This window comes from Prionailurus viverrinus, chromosome D3 (genome assembly GCF_022837055.1).
Source record: "Prionailurus viverrinus isolate Anna chromosome D3, UM_Priviv_1.0, whole genome shotgun sequence".
NCBI classification, from domain to species: Eukaryota; Metazoa; Chordata; class Mammalia; order Carnivora; family Felidae; genus Prionailurus; species Prionailurus viverrinus.
Window position 1 is genome coordinate 49808401 of NC_062572.1, and position 19557 is coordinate 49827957.

Here is a 19557-nt window from a genome sequence, read left to right on the forward strand (position 1 = left end):
ACTGTCAGCACAGAGCCCAACGCGGGGCTTGAATTCATGAACCGTGAGATCATGACCTGAGCCGAAGCTGGATGCCTGACCGACAGGGCCACCCAGGCGCCCCCTTATTCAATGACATTCCTAAATGAAACTGGCATTTTTTCAAATGACTGCTTAGTGGTAAAGAATACAATGTATACTAGTATAGTCTGGTGCTATTGTCTTGATTCATACTAAGGCTCCAGCAATTGTACCCATTTCTTTTGTACTGCAAACGTAAATATTCATACAATGAAAGGATAAATACTGTTCTAAGATGATCACTACAGTTTTCACATTGTAAATCCCTTGAAAGGTTTTTGGGTACTTCCAAAGATCTGTGGACCACAGTTTGAGAAACACTGCTGATGTGGGGCTGCCAAGTGAATGATCAAGAAAGAATTCTTGAGGCATTTTTGGTGCAAAAAGGTGCTTTTATTATACTTCAGGGGCAGGACCTGTGGGCAGAAAGAGCTGCACTGGGATTATGAAGAGTGAATGCTTATATTCTGAAGAGTTAGTGGGGGTTGGGGGGGGGGGGGTGGGTAACATAAGTCCCTAAGGAATTTGTGCATGTTGAAAGCAAGGTCTTCAGGACCTTGGAGGGTCCTATTGTTAAGATAAGGTTGCTTTTAGTCTGTAATAAAACATCGACATCAAAGCAGCCATGAGTTCCTAGAGGAATGTCACACTCTTCATGTCTCAGGTAATTATCAGTGGGCTCCAAGTCGTAACACTTAATTTTAGCTACATTTCTCTTTCCTTTGCTCTCCTCATCAACTGCCTTATTCCAATCATTAACTGAAATGATGCAAAACTTAGTGTTAGTCCTTGTGAGAAAGGGTCTATTTTTGGTTCATTCTTACTTCTGAGTCGTGGTCCTTTGGGTCCCAAACAAAAACTTAGGTGTTTACCATGACCCCTATACTTTGACAGGCTTTGAACTCCAATTTATATCTACCAAAAGCCTGCTTCACTAATCACCTAAGCTTTAGGAATAGACAAATACCTTAAGGGGAAAATGCTAGGCTTACCCCTGTGAGTTTTCCTTCTCTTCTGAATCTTCGCACCATCACTTCATTCCTTGTTAGCTATTTGGAGTCAGATTATATATTTGAAAAAAATGTGTCCATTATTTCTAGTTGTTCTCAACAGGAGATCTGGATCAAATCGTCAAGACTGCCATTGTTGGAAGTCTCTAGGCATTAAACTGCTACTTGATGCCCTTTTTATAAAGTATAAAGGTAGACTATGCTCACTTTAAACATTTTAAAATACAAACTTTAGAACAGTAACTTCTCTCTTCTCACCATGTCTCAACTCTTTCCAATCCCTGGACTCCTGCAAAGAAAATCACTCTTGTCAACTTGATGTATGTCCTTTCCCTCTTTTCTCTATAGACGTAGAAATATATTGTTGTACATACATTTAAAATATATATAAGTGGGCTCGTGCTACATTTTTACTCTTCCTAATTTCCCTCTTACAGAATAATCTTAACTTTTTAGTTGGCTCAATAATTAATAACAACAGTTAGCATTTTTCAAGTGCTTATCTGTGTTAGGTAATGCCTTCATATACTAATACATTATTTCATCTGCCCTTCCCAACCTTTTGAAGTCTGCATTATTATCCTCCTTTTACAGCTCAGGAAAGTAGGTTCTAGGGAAGTGAAATATGCCTACCCAAAGTCACACTGTTAAGTTGTAGTGTCAGTGTGAGTCCTGAATGTGTAAAGTAATCCTTGTCAAGATTTAAATACTATCTCATTTCTGAAATATATCTATAATACACTATAACACTTTCGAGATGTGTTTCAATGAAAGCTATACACATATTTTCCATTGATGTCAATTTCCTGGTTCTTGTATGTAAGATGTAACAAACTGAGTAAACTAAGTGAAAGGTACAAGGGACTCTTGTTACCATGATTGTAACTTCCTGTGAAGCTATAATTATCTTAAAATTAAGTTACTTAAGGGGCATCTGGGTGGCTCAGTCAGTTAAAGGTGAGACTTCAGCTCAGGTCCTGATCTCAGGGCTGGTGAGTTTGAGCCATGCATCCGGCTCTGTGCTGACAGCTCAGAGCCTGGAGCCTGCTTCAGATTCTGTCTCCCTCTGTCTCTGCTCCTCCCCCACTCGTTCTCTCTCTCTCTCTCTCTCTCAAAAATAAATAATCATTTTAAAAAGTTACTTAAAAATTTACATACTGTATGATTCCATTCATGTAAAAAAATTTTTTTAATATTTTTTAATGTTTATATTTATTTTTGAGACAGAGAGAAACAGAGCATGAGCGGGGGGGGGGGGGGGGGGGAGGCAGAGAGAGAGGGAGACACAGAATCCAAAGCAGGCTCCAGGCTCTGAGCTGTAAGCACAGAGCCCCACGCGGGGCTTGAACTCATCAACTGCGAGATCATGACCTGGGCTAAAGTCCAACGCTCAACCGACTGAGCCACCCAGGCACCCCTATGTAGAATTTTTAAAATGACAAAAGTATAGAGATTAAGGACAGATTCGTGGTTTCCAAAGGTTGGGAGCATGGAGAGATGGGTATGACTGTTAGTGGGCAACACAAGGAATCTTTATAGTCATGGAACAGTTGTGTATCTTGATTGTGGCAGAGGTTATACCAATCTATACATGATAAATTGCAAATAACTACACACACATACACAAATGAATACATGTAACCTGGCAAGATCTGAATAAACTCTGTGGATATTTACCAATGTCATTTCCTGGTTTTGTTAATGTACTATAGGAATGTATAATATTACCATTGAGGGAAAGTGGGGGAAGGGTACAGGGGACCCTCTGCACATTTTTGAAATTTCCTGTGATCTATATTTCAAAAGAAAAAAAATTACAGTTATGTAACAAAACACTAAAACACTTCTTATATAAAAGCTTCTTGTAAATGTTGGTTTAACATAACATTCATTGTAAAACTTCAGAAATTCTTGAAAAGTTAGAGTGAGTTGTTTTGGTTAGAATTACTGGTTTCTTTGTTCGTTTGTTTTTCAGAAGCACCAAGCTTTTCAACAGTTTTTAATATTAAACAAAAAAGATGGGGGCGCTTGGGTGGCTCAATCGGTTAAGTGTCTGACTCTTAGTTTCAATTCAGGTCATGATCTCACATTTTGTGAGTTCCAGCCCTGCATTGGGCTGGTCCCCTGCTTGGGATTCTCTCTCTCTCTGACCCTTCCCCGCTCACATACTCTCTCTCAAAATAAATTTTTAAAAAGTAAAAAAATAAAATAAAAGAAAGAAAGAAGAAAGATGAGGGGTAAATAAAAATTGTTTTTAGTAGTCAACTAAAATTCTGAAGTAAGTATTTGGAATTAAGGATATTGAGTTTTCCTCTTTATAGGTAATTATTCTTTTTTCTTATATATTTTTTTAACATTTCTTTTATTTTTGAGAGAGGGCAAGCAAGTGGGAGGGGGCAGAGGATCCAAAGTAGGCTCTGCGCTGACAGGCTGACAGCAGCGAGCCTGATGTGGGGTCGAACTCAAGAACCGCAAGATCAAAGTTGAAGGCTCAACGGATTCAGCAACCCAGGTGCCCCTCTTTTGTCTTCTTTTAGTTAAGGTTGGTTTCACCAAACTTAAGATATTCCACAGTGGAAAACAACATATATTAAGCAATACATGGAAAGTAATAATAATAAATAAGCTTACCTGGCTGTTACTACCTACCAGATACCATTATAAATTACTTCTGCCTACAAACACATTTAAAGCTGAGAATAACACTTTACTATTGATTTTAAATATTCTCATTTTATATATTGGCACAACAACAGACACTCAGATCAATGGAACAGAATAGAGGACCCAGAAATAGACCCACAAACATATGGCCAACTAATCTTTGACAAAGCAGGAAAGAATATCCAATGGAATAAAAACAATCTCTTCAGCAAGTGGTGCTGGGAAAACTGGACAGCAACATGCAGAAGAATGAACCTGGACCACTTTCTTACACCATACACAAAAATAAACTCAAAATGGATGAAAGACCTAAATGTAAGACAGGAAGCCACCAGAATCCTTGAGGAGAAATCAGGCAAAAATCTCTTTGATTTTGGCTGCAGCAACTTCTTACTCAACAGGCCTCTGAAGGTAAGGGAAACCAAGGCAAAAATGAACGATTGGGACCTCATCAAAATAAAAAGCTCTGCACAGCAAAGGAAACAATCAGCAAAACTGAAAGGCAACAGATGGAATGGGAGAAGATATTTGCAGTATCAGATATCTGATATTTGCATATCAGATAAAAGGTTAGTATCCAAAATCTATAAAGAACTGATCAAACTCAACACCCAAAAAACAAATAATCCAGTGAAGAAATGGGCAAAAGACGTGAATAGACACTTCTCCAAAGAAGACATCCAGAGGGCCAAACGACACATGAAAAAATGCTCAACATCACTCATCATCAGGGAAATACAAACCAAAACCACAATGAGATACCACCTCACATCTGTCAGAATGGCTAACATTAACAACTCAGGCAACAACAGATGTTTGCGAGGATGCTGAGAAAGACGATCTCTTTTGCACTGCTGGTGGGAATGCAAACTGGTGCAGCTACTCTGGAAAACAGTATGGAGGCTCCTCAAAAAATTAAAAAAAGAACTGCCCTATGACCCAGCAATTGCACTACTAGGTATTTATCCAAGGGATACAGGTATGCTGTTTCAAAGGGGCACATGCACCTTTGTTTATAGCAGCACTATCAACAATAGCCAAAGTATGGAAAGAGCCCAAATGTCTATGGATGGATGAATGGATATAGAAGATGTGATGTATATATATATGTGTGTGTATATATATGTGTGTGTATGATGTATATATATGTGTGTGTGTATATATATATATACACATCACATCTTCTGTACCCATTCATCCATCCATTGACACACACACACACACACACACACACACAATGGAGTATTACTTGGCAATCAAAAAGAATGAAATCTTGCCATTTGCAACTACGTGGATGGAACTAGAGGGTATTATGCTAAGCAAAATTAGTCAGAGAAAGACAAATATCATATGACTTCACTCAATATGAGGACTTTAAGACACAGAACAGATGAACACAAGGGAAGGGAAGCAAAAATAATATAAAAACAGGGAGAGGGACAAAACATAAGGGACTCTTAAATATGGAGAACAGAGGGTTACTGGAGGGGTTGTGGGAGGGGGGATGGGCTAAATGGGTAAGGGGCAGTAAGGAATCTACTCCTGAAATCATTATGGCACTATATGCTAATTTGGATGTAAATTTAAAAAGATTTTTAAAATATTCCCATTTTATAGATGAGGACAAAAAGACAAGAGCTGTTTCACAGGCAGAAATGTTGTGCCTTTTTACAGACTTTCTACTATAGTTATATTTGCAGAAATGTCTTAAGCAGTGTACTTTGGGCTTTTAAATTTTTTCTTTGATTAAAATAGTATTATCTTAATTGCTGTCATTAGCAATAGTTTGATGTACTATTTGCTCTATTTAGTGGATTATCTGCCCATTTACTCTATTTTGTTCACAAGGCAGAAAATGAAAAGAAACACTATTTCCAGGCACCTGGGTGGCTCACTTGGTTGGGCATGGGACTCTTGATTGTAGTTCAGGTTATGATCCCAGTGTGGTGGTATCCAGTGCTGAGCATGGAACCTGCTTGGGTTTCTCTCTCTCTCTCCTATGCCCATCCCCCATGCCCAACCCCTACATGCTCAATGTCTCTAAAATAGAAAAACAAAAATTAAAAATTTTATTTATTTTTATTTATTTTTAATTTACATCCAAGTTAGTTAGCATATAGTGCAATAATAATTTCAGTAGATTCCAATGATTCATCCCCTATGTATTACACCCAGTGCTCATCCCAACAAGTGTCTTCCTTAATGCCTCTACACATTTAGCCCATCCCCTCACCCACAACCCCTCCAGCAACCCTCAGTTTGTTCTCTGTATTTAAGAGTCTCTTATGTTTTGTCCCCCTCCCTGTGATTATTTTTGCTTCCCTTCCCTTATGGTCATGTGTTTTGTATCTTAAATTCCACATACAAGTGAAGTCATATATTTGCCTCTCTCTGACTGATTTCACTTAGCATAATACCCTCTAGTTCCATGCAAGTTGTTACAAATGACAAGATTTCCTTCTTTTTATTGCCAAGTAATACTCCATTGTATATATATACCACATCATCTTTAGTGCAAAAAAGAAACACTATTTTGAAAATTATCATGTCTTTCCTTGCTTTAAACCGATGTAAAATATGTGAGAGACAGTGAAATGAAATTTACAATTTGAAGCTAAAATGAAGAGGTTGAGATTTAACTCACCCCTGGTGCTCTGACAGGTTTGCAAAAATAAAAATATCTGACCTTCAAATTTCTCTCAGTTAAGCTCTAGTCTTTGCTGTCATCTTTGTAACTGGAGTGATCTGACACCACTGCTGGAGCTTCAGCGTGCTGGGAAAACTGGGAAGCCTGCACGAAACACCAAGGGTAGCAGAGGAACTCTGCCAACTCGCAAGCACAGCCGTGCCCAGGCAGGCCGGCAGGAGGACTTCTGAGGGGCACCTGGCCCCCAGACGCCAGGGCTTCCCCATGGCGAGAAGAAGTGTGTGCCCAAACACTTCCGGGAGGCACTTTGAGGCCGGGCAAGCACTTCCGGGTGGCACGTGGCAGCGGGGCGGCTCTTTCGCACGTCTCACCTGTGGTAGCGTCGTCCACGCCACAGGAATCAGCGTAGGCCTGTGCCATGGCGTCTCGGTACGACCGGGCAATCACTGTCTTCTCCCCAGACGGACACCTTTTCCAAGTGGAATATGCCCAGGAAGCGGTGAAGAAAGGATCCACAGCGGTGAGCAGCCAACTTCACCACCGCCCCCCACCCCGCCCACCGTGCCCGGTGTCATGCCTTCCTTACCCAGCTGCCCCAGCCCAAGGCTCCGGTGTGTGTGGGGGGGGGGGAGGGGGGGGGGTCAGGAAAGGAGAGCCTCCCACTTGTGAAAATTGCTGCGTTCTTTTAATTGATGGAGATGCCCTTTCTGAAATTTGAGCAAGAGGCAGCAAGAGGTAGATCTCATAGGTGTGCAGCCGCTTTCGAAGGATAGCTCCAGACCCCAAACTAGGGTGTCAGTTGAAACCTTGATTTTAGAAGCAATATGAATGCCGTGTCTGACAATAAGAGAGGAAAAGACTTCTAGCCAGTAACAGCCATCCTGAATGCACATAAGCCACTTCCGCGGGAATTCACAGATGCGTGGAAAAGTAGCAGTTACTTTGTGTGGGTACTGTTGTTTAGCAGTAATTACATTAAAAATAGACCATGCCTGCCCCTGAAATAGGAACGATTAAAGTAAAATTGAATCTCTTGTTGAGAAGTTGGTCAAAAACGCCAAGCCAGTTATTATACATTTCCACCTGTTAAAAGTAATTGTCCTAAAGTTTTCACCTGAATATTTGGCAGCCTTTTAGAGCCTCTAAGCCCCAAGAAACTCCGATCTTTTGCCACTTTTTGGTTGTTGTTCAAATAATGCTGGAATTCCTTGAGAGATTATACCCTACATTATATTTATGTATCCACATTTCTGAAAAACTTTTAAATGCTCAGGGTAGCAGTACTATTCCTGCCAAGTTTTAATTATATCTAATAATATTAGTGATTTATAAAAATTAAAAAGGACAACATTGCCCTGGTAACCAAAGATCTATTACCCCGAATCTTCTAAGTCCTAACCTATGAATTCAGAAGGATCCAATTTTTTTTAAATCTCTCAAATTTCATGAGCATGTTTGTTTTGTATTTTGGAAATTGAGACACTAGCTATGAGACTACGCAGTGCATTTCTAAGTGTAGCAGTGTCTGTATTTTCCCTCACTTTCCAAAGCAATTTAGTTATGGAAGGAAATAATTCACTTTTATTATAAATCTATCAAATGTAAAGTGGTAAAAAAAAATAACACTAGAAAGAATCTTATCATTTTTAAAGTATTTTTCTATTTAATTGGGCCCTCTAGCTTTGCTTCTGTTTTATAAGTAATTTTTTTAGAATTGTAAATTTAAGAAAAGCCTGATGTAGCTTAAACCAAAAGGGTACCATTTTGATAAAAACAAAAAGTTATATAATCCCCAACAAGGCATGAAGCATATGGTTAGAAAATAATGCCCAAGTTTTAGAGCCTAAAATAAAGGAAGTAATGGTGGAAGACTGGGGTGTAATAAGAAGCCACATTGGCTCATTTAAAATGTTTTAAGAATGCTATAGAACTGATTGATAGTTCCTTTGTAATGAGCTGTAAAAGGGTAAAGATATAAAAATACCTATAGTGGGCATTTTTAAAGATACATTGGAAGGATGAGACAGTTTCGTCTCAGGATTCTGAAATTATAATTTGCATCTTTGCATGGAGTTGTTCATTGCGTTTCCTTGAGGGTGCTATGACCTTTTATGGGGGGTAAAGTTTATAATGGCATTTATTAAAATACGCCACAAAATACTCTGTCTGTAAACAGTAGTTGCTGTGAGGACTTATAAATAAGCCAGGGCTGACCAGTTTTGACCAGCATGTGGATGCAGTATTATTTAGTAATACAGGAAGTTATGGGGACCACAGTTAGAGTCTTGGCCTCCACTTCCTTCTTATTGATTATCTTATAGCATGAAATGAGGCAAGAGGCCTGTTTTTGCTTTAGTTCCTTTTTTTATAAATGAAAAACATGTTTGAATAACATCTTGGAGAGGTAATACCTTTCTTCTTAGGAAAAAAAGTCATGAATCCTTTACAGTATTCCCATGAAAAAAGTAAGATTTATTACCATTCCTTACACTGTCCTTTCTCTGACCCCGAACTGTTACTGGCTCCACGTTTCCTACTTTTTCAAATCTTAGCTTCACATTCTGGCCACCAAATTCTTCCATAATCCTTATCAACCCTCTTTAATTAAAGGGGCAGCTTCATTGGTTTACCCATATGTGTTTGTGCCCTCGTAGGTGGGTGGAGGAGAAAACACCTTTATTTCTGCCACACTCCCTCTTATTTATCCTTTGGGAATCGCCTCACATTGCTTCTCCTTAATGAAGCCTTCTCTGATGCACTCCAGCCATCATGGCTCTTATTCTTTTCCGGAATTTATAATCTGTACCAACTATTTGGCCTCATATTCACTTTATTGTTAAATTTTTTTAATGTTTATTTATTTTGAGAGAGAGCACACGCAGGAGAGAAGCAGAGAGAGAGGGAGAGAGAGAAACCCAAGCAGGTTTTGCGATGTCAGCTCAGAGCCTGATGCAGGGCTCGATCTCACGAACCCCAAGATCATGACCTGAGCCAAAATCGAGAGTCAGACGCCCAACCGACTGAGCTACCCAGGTGGCCCATGGCCTCATATTCACTTTAATTTCAGGTCTATTTAATAGGCTTCTCACACCAACTGGATAGTAGGATCTTTAAGAAGCTAGGTAGCCTAATTCCTCTTGTATTTATATATATACACCACATGATATACTACAGTGAGGGGGCTAGGTAAGAAGTAAGCATTTAAGTAATATTTCTTTTGTACCAAGTATTTTATGCACATTTTTTAATGTTAAGGACAGTATTTAACTCCCTTTTTTTATGTGTGGAAACCGATTCATGGCTGTGATAGCTTCCTGAAGGTACTCAGCTAGAAAATGATGGAGCCCATATTCACACCTAATTTTTTCTACTTCCAAAACCTCTGCTCTTTGCATTGTACCATGAAATTTGTTCAATAAATATTTGAATATTAATTGGCTATCACTATCATGAATTTGGAAGGCAAGTATGCATCAGGTAAGGCAACCAACTTCTCTAAACTGCAGTTTCTTTAATAGTAAAACAGGCAGCAAACTAGCACCTGCTTCATAGAGCTGATGTGAGTTAAATGAGGTAATAATACATGTTAAGCATCTTGCACAGTGTCTGGTTCACAGCAGCTATTTAATAAATGGTTGCTATTATTATTTACTCTCCCTTTGCTTTCTCTTTTCCCTTCACTTTTGTCTGTGGTTCTTCTAGCACATTCATTTTTGTTAAGCACTTACATATGCCAAACATGGTGCTGGGTTCTGGGGTTTCACAATGAGTAAAATCCCTGTTCTTAGAGAGTTTACTATCTTGCAGGAACATTAGATGATTAAGTGAATGGTCCTAACTAGGCCTAAATGAGTATTATAAGGGGAGAATATGGTACAGTATGGGAACTCTAGATGTTAGGGAGATTCTCCTGAGGAGGTGATATATAAGTAAGCACCTGAAAGATGAACGGTAGCCAGGTTAAAAGGTGGGAAGGGGGAGGGGTATTTTAGACAAAGGAAATAGCATGTGGAAGACCAAGCAGCAAAAGACAACTATGTTCTATGAATTGGAAGGCATTCCAGATCACTGAAGCAATGTAAAAAAAGAAAAAAGAGAGATGCAGAGAGAGAGAGAGAGATAAAACTAGAAAGAAGGGCTGGATCATAGAATGACTTTAAGAAAGTAAGAGGCCTTGAAGGATTTTAATGTGGCTATTGTCATTCTCTGGATTATTACTGATCTCTCCTTCTAGTAACAGACTGCATTTATCCAACCACAGAGGCACTCACATGACTCACATAGATTCATTCATAGTCTCTATCCTCCTGTACACAGTGATAAGCATGTGACTCAAATCTAGCCAATGTAAGTCCATCCTTAGGAATTTTTTAACACTAGAAATAGAGGTAGCTTTTTTACTCTGGGACAACTGTTGGGACGTGTGTCCAAGATTGTGTCCAAGATTGCCAGTGGCCATCTTTCTTTTTCTGTAACAGAGAAAGTTTCTGTGCATTAAGAGAGCAAAAGGCTGATATGTAAAGAGTAAATATTACAGTCCCTACATCTTATGGTTCCAGGTCCAGTTCTGTGCTGTCTGTTTGCTTAGTGAGAAATGGTCCTTACTAGTACAAGTTTTTAAGTAGAGGAATGACACATTCAGATTTTCTTTTTCTTTTTTTCATGTTTTTATTTTTCAAAGATTTCTCAGACTTTAATGTGGTCAGTGGATTGGATGATATCAAGACTGGAAGCAGAGAAACCACAAAGGAGTCTGTGAAGTAATCCAGATGAAATATGATAGTTTTCACTAGGGTTGGGGCAGAAATGGGAATAAGGCAGATTTTAGAGAAACTTTAGTGGCATAGTTGATACAATTTGATTATCATTTGGGTAGTATTGGGGGGAGGAAGAGGAGAGAAGGAGGTACTGAAGAGGGAGGAGTCAAAGATGGCACCTCTGTTTCTGGATTTAGCCTCTGGGTAAATGGCCCTGCCATTTTCTTAAGGAAAATTAAACTTGACTGAAGTTTGAACCAGTGAGGTTTGGGACTTGTTGAGGTTGACATGCTTATGGAACTATAGTAGGCAACCTCTAAAATGGCGTCCAGTGATCCCCATTTCAGATGTTCATGCCCTTGTGTAATCTTCTTCCCTTGGGTGTGGGCTGAATCTAGTAACTCTCTTCTAGGGAATAGGATAGGCAAAAGTGATGGGATGTCACTTCAGAGGGTAAGTTACAAAGAGATGGTGACTTATGTCTTGAGCATACTCTTTCACTTTCACTTGCTTGTTCTTCTAGCATGCAGTTGCCATTTTGAGTTGTCCTATGTAGCAAGGAATTGAGAGAAGCTTCTGTTCAAAACACAGTAAGGAACTGAAATCTGTAGCCCTACGATCCCTGGGGAACTGAATCTTGCTAACAACCATGTAAGTGAGTGTGGAAATGGAGCCTCCCCTATGAGCCTTGAGATGAGTACAGCCCTGGAGGACAAACTTGATCACAGGCTTGTGAGAGACCCTAAGTCAGAAGGTAAACTGTGTCCAGATTCCTGACCCACAGAGACTGAGGCATGAGTCTCTGTTTGGAACTCAGGAGATTGATCTGCGCTAGAGATAGTAATTTTGAAGGGCATTATTTCTCTCCCCTACTTAACATGTATGTTGAAGGTCAAGCGATGTTGAAGGTCAAGCGAATGAGTATTCTTGAGTTCTGTCTTCACTCGAGAAGATGAAGTATAGACTGTAGACTAATGTGCTATGTAGAGGATAATCTACAACCATGAGGGAACTTAATGATTTGTGTGTAATCCACCCTGGCTAAACTCTGAGAGGAGTTGGGGGTAGAAACCATGTTGCCATCAGCTGAGGGATGATGACACTATTTGGGTTTGAAGGGGTTGAGAGAGAGGTGGGAATGAAATTAAGTGGTCTTTAAGATTTTAAGAGAGACTTTAGCATATGTTTAAATTGCTGGTGAGAATAAAGCCTGTAGAGAAATTCAAGGTTTGTTTGTTTTTATGTTTATTTTATTTATTTTTTTAACTTTTTATTATTGAATATTTGGAACACACAAAGATATAAAGGGAATACCATAATGAACCTCTGTATACCCATTACCCAGGTCCAACAGTTATCAACATTTACCAACCTGTTTTATCTTTCCCCAACTTTTCCCTCTTTCCAATGGAGTGATTTTAATTGAATTTTTTATTGAGATAATTGTAGATTCACATGCAGTTGTAAGAAATAATACACAGGGATTTGGGGGCACCTGGCTGACTCAGTTAGTAAAGCATGCAGCTCTTAATCTTGGGGTCATGAGTCCGAGCCACATGTTAGGTGGAGAGATTACTTAAATAAATTAACCTAAAAAGGAAAAAAAGGAAGGAAAGAAAGAAAGAAAGAAAGAATACATAGGGATTCCTTGTGTACTTTGCTCATTTTCTGCCAATGGTAGCATTTGCAAAACTATAGCTCAATATCATAATCAGGTTGTTGACATTGATAAAAGCCACCTATTTTATTCAGATTTCTGGTATCACTTGTGTGCATTTGTGGGTATATTAAGTTGTATCAGATTTTATTGCCTGTGAACTTTCTTATATCCACAGTCAAGATTCTTTTTTTTTTTTTTTTTTTTTTTCTGAGAGAGAGGGGGGAAGAGGGGTAGAGAAAGAGAATCCCAAGCAGGCTCTGCACTGTCAGCACAGAGCCCAATGTGGGGCTCAATCCCATAAACCATGAGATCATGACCTGAGCTGAAACCAAGGGTTAGATGCTTAACCAACTGAGCCACCCAGCCTCCCCAATATAGTCAAGATTCTGAATAGTGCCAACTCCACAAGGATTCCTCATGATGCTCTTATATAACCACACCCACCTCCTTACCCTGCCTGCCCTACACACCCTTGTATCCATAGCCCTCATCCTTGGCAGCAGTCATCTGCCCTCCGTTTCTAAAATTTTTTCATTTCACTTTTTCATTATGTAAATGCTATTCTATAATATGAAATCTTTTGGGATTTGCTTGTTTCCCCTTTTTCCCCTTGATCTAAGTTGTCGCATATATCAACATTTTATTGCTCAGTTGTATTCCATGGTATGGATGTACCACAGTGTTTATTCACTTGTTGAAAAATATTTGGGTCGTTTACAGTTTGGAGCTGTTATTTATAGATATGCTATGAACATTTATAGCAGTTTTTTGTGTTAATATAAGTTTTTATGTCTCCGGTATAAATTTCCAACTGTGCAATTACTAGATTATATGGTAATTGCATGTTTGGTTTTATAAGAAACTGCCAAATTGTTTCCCAGAGTAGCTGTATCATTTTACATCCTCACCAACAGTGTAAGAGTAATCCAGCTTCTACACATCCTTGCCAGCATTTGGTGTTATTATTTTTCATTTTGTTCATTCTGATAAGCGTATAATGATCCCTCTTTGTAGTTTTAAATTAGCAGTTAAATGGCTAATGATATCAAACACATTTGTATGTGCTCATTTGCCATTTGTATATCTTCTTCAGTGAAATGTCCTTCATGTCTTTTATCCATTTTCTTTTTCTTCTGTCACATTTTTGTTAAATTCCATCCAGTTAACATACATTGTAGTATTAGTTTCAGGTGTAGGATTTATCACTTACCTGCAATACCCAGTGCTCATCACAAGTGCGCTCCTTAATCCCCATTGCCTATTTAACATCCCCCAACCTCCCCTCCAGCAACCCTCAGTTTGTTCTGTATAGTTATGAGTATGTTTTATAGTTTCCCTCTCTTTTTTTTATCCCTATGTTTTTCTGTTTTGTTTCTTAAATTACACATATAAGTGAAATGATACAGTATTTGTCTTTCTCTGACTTACTTTGCTTAGCATAATACTCTCTAGCTCCATCCATATCATTGCAAATGTCAAGATTTCATTCTTTTTTTATGGCTGAGTAATATCCGATTGTGTGTGTGTGTGTGTGTGTGTGTGTGTGTGTGTGTGTGTGTGTATATATGCCACAATTTCTTTATCTGGTCATCAGTCAATGGACACTCGGGCTGTTTCCATATTTTGGCTATTATAGATAATGCTGTTATAAACATTGGGGCACATGTATCTATTTGAATTAGTTTTCTTTTATTCTTGGGGTAAATACCTAGTAGTGCTATTGCTAGATCATAGGGTAGTTGTATTTTTAACTTTCTGAGCAATCTCCATACTGTTTACCACAGTGGCTGTACCAGTTTGCATTCCCACCAACAGTGTAAGAGAGTTTCCTTTTCTTTGCATCCTTGCTAACATCTGTTGTTTCTTGTGTTGTTAATTTTAGCCATTTTGACAGGTGTAAGGTGATATCTCATAGTTTTGATTTTATCTTTCCCTGATGATGAGTGATGTTGAGCATCTTTTCATGTGTCTTCTTTGGAAAAATGGCTATTTGTGTCTTCTGCCCATTTTTAATGGGATTATTTATTTTGGGGGTGTTGAGTTTTTTAAGTTCTTTATATATTTTGGATACCAACCCTTTATCACATATGTCATTTCCAAATATCTTCTCCCACTCTGAAGGTTGCCTTTCAGTTTTGTTGATTGTTTCCTTTCCTTTGTATCTTGATGAAGTCCCAATAGTTTATTTTTGCTTGTGTTTCCCATGCCTCAGGAAACGTATCTAGTAAGAAGTTGCTATAGCCTATGTCAAAGAGGTAACTGCCTATTTTCTCCTCTAGGATTTTGATGGTTACCTGTCTCACATTTAGGTCTTCAGTCCATTTTGAACTTATTTTTGTATGCGGCATAATAAAGGGGTCTAGTTTTGTTCTTTTGCTGTCCAGTTTTTCCAACACCATTTGTTGAAGAGACTTTTTTCCATTGGATAGTCTTTCCTGCTTCATGGAAGATACCATATAGTTGTGGGTCCATTTCTGGTTTTTCTATTCTGTTCCATGAACTAGGTCTCTGTTTTTGTGCCACTGCTATACTGCCATGATCAGCACAGCTTTGTAATATAACTTGAAGTCGAGAATTGTGATGCCCCCACCTTTGCTTTTCTTTTTCAAGGTTGCTTTGGCTGTTCAGGGTCTTTTGTGATTCCATACAAATTTTAGGATTGTTCTAGCTCTGTGAAAAATGCTGTTGGTATTTTGATAGGGATTGCATTAAATGTGTAAATTGGTTTGGGTAGTATAGACATTTCGACAGTATTTCTTCTTCCAATCCATAAACATGGAATGTTTTTCAATTTTATCCATTTTCTAACCAGATTGGCTTTTCCACTGTTGAGTTTTGACAGTTCTTTATGTATTCTAGATCTAGCCCTTCATCAGATGTAGGGTTTGCAAATATTTTCTCCCTGTCTGTAGCTTGTCTTTTCATCCTCTACATATGGACTTTCATAAAACAAAAGTTTATAATTTTGATGAGGCCCAATTTAACAGTTTTTCCTCTTACGGTTCATATTTCTTGGTGCCAAGTCTAAGAACCCTTTGCCTAGTTCCCAAAATTTTTCTCCTGTGTTTTTTCCTGAAAGTTTATAGTTCTGCATTTTATGTTTAAATCTATGATCTATTTAGAGTTAATTTTTGTATATAGTGTGAGGTATAGGTTGAAAATCATTTTTCAGTGGAGTATTTTGAAACCTCAGATATTTCACAAATAAATAAATATTTCAGTATACATCTCTAAAAAATAGTTTCTTAAAACCATTATCACTCCTAACGAAATTGACAAAAACTCCTTAATATTTTGTAATCCTCTACATTCTGGTTTTCCTTGTTGCTCACAAAATATCTTTTTGTAATTGTGTTGTTTAGGTCTGAATCTAAAGTCCATGCATTGCTTACTGTTAGGCATCTGTTTTAGTCATGAACAGCATCTCTTCTTTTTTTCCTGGCTTTGACTTCTTGAAGAGACTGGGTTAATTAATTGTTCAGTAGAGCATCCCACTTTCTAGATTTATCTGATTGCTTCCTTGCTGTCAGAGATTTTACTATTTGGAGAGAAGAGTCTAATGAATAAATAAATAATTGTAAATGTGTTGACTGAAAGAACAAGTTATTATAAAGGATAATAGAGAAGGACTCCTTGAGGTGAAATTGAAATGGAGACTTGAAATAGGAAAAGAAGCATTCCAGGCAGAGGGACTTGAAAAAGTCTTGAAAAAAGGTAATGTGGCTGGAGCTTGGTGAATAACAATGACATACTGTTGGATAAGTAGGCAGGAGCCAGATCGTGTTCAGCTTTATAGGCAAGACTAAAGAGTTTGAAAAGATTTTCTAAGTACAATGGAGTGCTGTGGAAGGACATTCACCTAGAGAGTAATCTTGACCCTATTAAGGTTTTTAATGCTCACCTTGGCAGCTTTGTGGAGTCTAGATGGGAGTGCAGGGTGGGGGTGGGAAGATGGAGAGCAAAGGTAGAAAGGGGAAAACTATTAGGTTATGTAGTTGTATGTGATCCAGGCAAGAAATGATGGTTGCTTGTACTAGAATGGTGATGGGGAACTGGTTAGCTTTTGTAAGTGAAATGGACAAAAACAAAGTAATTGATTGGAAATGGATAGTGTGAGAGGAGGAACTATAAAGGATAACAACTGGGGTTTTGGCTTGAACAGTGGAATGGATGGTGACTCATTTCCTCACATGACTCTGGCTGCCAGTTTGTGATGCTTTTTTAACAAGTTATGAAACAGTCTTCACAGATAGTCTTCCTGCTTTTCTAGTGTTGTTTTTAAACTAGGTATGGATATTGAATTTTATCAAATGTTTTGTAGCTTTTATCGTTTATACTATTTAATTGTTTTAGTTAGGACTCTTTCAGTTGCAAGCATGAGAAACCCTACTCGGGGCACCTGGGTGGCTCAGTCCACCGAGCGTCTGACTTTGGTTCAGGTCATGATCTCATCGTTCGTGAGTTGCAGCCCTGCATTGGGCTCTGTGCTGACAGCTCAGAGCCTGGACCCTGCTTTGGATTCTGTCTCCCTCTCTCTTTGCCACCCCCCCCCCCACTCTCTCTCTCTTTCAAAAATAAATAAATATTTTTAAAAAATTGTTTTTAAATAAAAGAAATCCAACTCAAACTGATTTAAGCAAAAAATTAGGATGGATTTGAACAGCATGGGTCCACTTGAACTTTTTACACTACTGTAAATGTATATCTCTTACTTACAATTTTTTTAATGTTTATTTATTTTTTGAGAGAGAGAGAGAGGGAGCACCAGCGGGGCAGGGGGAGAGAAAAAGAGGGGGGCAGAGGATCCAAAGCAGATTCTGTGCTGACAGCAGCGTGCCTGGTGCAGTGTTCGAACTCACCAACCTCGAGATCATGACCTGAGTTGAAGTAGGACGCTCAACCAGCTGAGCCACTCAGGGGCCCCATTCCTTATGATTTTCTTAGTGTTTTCTTTTCTCTGGCTTACTTTATCGTGAGAATAGAGCATATGACACATATAACATGCAAAATGTGTGTTAATCAACTGTTTATATTATCAGTAAGGCTGCCAGTTAACAATAGGCAATTAGTAGTTAATTTTGGGGGGGAAGTCAAAAGTTATACATGGATTTTCAACTGCATGAGGTGGTAGGGTTGGCACCCCTAACCCCTGCATTGTTCAAGGGTCAACTGTACTGAATCAAGTACCCAAGGGGAGCAGGGGTAAACCTTCCTTTCAGGCTCAGTTACATGGCTACTACGGTCTTCTTGAATAGCCCTAGAACTGGTGTGTCTCTGTTTCTTTTTCCTTCTTTTCCTCTTCTCTTCCGTCTCTGTGTCCATCTCTTACTTGCTCTTTATATTACTTTCACCCTCAGACATGACCTCCCTAAGAGTAGCTCCTAAATAGTCCTAGGCTCCAGGCTCCTAGCTATAGGTAAAGAATTATCCTGTCTTCCAAACACTTTCAGTAAAACTGTAAGGATTTACTGTTTGACTAGGCTGGGTTGCATTACAGCTCCACCTAAAGACTCCTTATTTTTCCAAGAACAATTGAAGAGCTCTTGTTATCAGAAGGGCAAAAAAACCAGATCTTCATTCTCCCCTGTAACATTTATATTAAAAGATTTGCTTTCATTGAAACTCCTAAAATTCCTGGAATGAACCATAATTGTTTATAGTATGTTACTATTTTTCTGTGTTTGTAGATTCCATTTGTGAAAATCTTGTTTAGAATTAAAAAAAATGTTTTTTAAATGTTTTATTTATTTTTGACAGAGAGAGAGAGAGAGAGACAGACAGACAGACAGACAGACAGAGCATGAGTGAGGGGAGGGGCAGGGAGAGAGAGGGAGACACAGAATCCGAAGCAGGCTCCAGGCTCTGAGCTGTCAGCACAGAGCCTGATGCGGGGCTCGAACTCAACGACTGCGAGATCATGACCTGAGCCCAAGTAGGATGCTAAACCGACTGAGCCACCCAGGTGCCCCTTGTTTAGAATTTTTAACATCAGCTTTCCTAAATGAAAATCACTGGTACCTTTCTTTATTTAGAAAATGTTATATTTGCCAGATTTTAACATTGTTATGTAGCTTTCCAAAAAAAGAGATAAGAACATTTTTATTTTGATCTGTGCCATGGAATAATTTAAATAACACAGGAATTACCCATAACAGCAGATTAGGAAAAATTCATCCATGAACCTTCTAGGCATGACACTTGTTTTTGAAATTATCCCATGTTTGTTAGAGACTGTGTTGTCTGTTATTTTCTTGAGTCAGTATGGGCAGTTTTTTAATTTTTCTAGTCTGTCATCCTTTTCACTAAGGTTTTCATGTTAATTAACTTAGGGTTATAATTTTTAAATTCTTGCTTTTTCACACTTGTATATATTTTTTATGCTTTGCTCCTCTTGGCTAGATTAACTGAGATATCTCTTAATTATTCCTTTAAAAGCTATCTCTTGGTATTACTTGTCAATTATATTGTTTTCTCCCTAATCATTAATTTCTGCTTTTTTTCTTATTTTTCCCATTAAGCTTAGCTTAAATATTTGTATTCCTTTTTTAACTTCTTGAGTAACTTATTATTTTACAATGAGATTAGGAATTTTCTTCTGAGAATAATTTTACCCTCATCCAAAAGACTTTGATATTAGGATTTTCATTGTAAACATTTTCTAGTTTGTGTTGGAAGTTTTAATTGCTTTAAGTCAGAATTGTTTAGGTGAGAATCATAAAAATTATCGTATGTGGTGATCAATTAATTTAATTTATTAAA

The 19557-nt window shown here is 38.3% G+C and overlaps 1 protein-coding gene across 3 annotated transcripts in view; it reads left to right on the top strand.

The window, feature by feature from the left end:
* Positions 1-6725: 6725 nt before the first annotated feature.
* PSMA8 (proteasome 20S subunit alpha 8) overlaps positions 6726-19557 on the top strand; it is a 49837-nt gene continuing 37005 nt past the window's right edge. For all 3 annotated transcript variants that reach the window (XM_047826536.1, XM_047826538.1, XM_047826537.1), the window contains exon 1: positions 6726-6901. In XM_047826536.1, the coding sequence (XP_047682492.1) occupies positions 6800-6901 (102 nt within the window). In that variant the 5' untranslated portion in view covers positions 6726-6799. The remainder of the gene's footprint in view (positions 6902-19557) is intronic.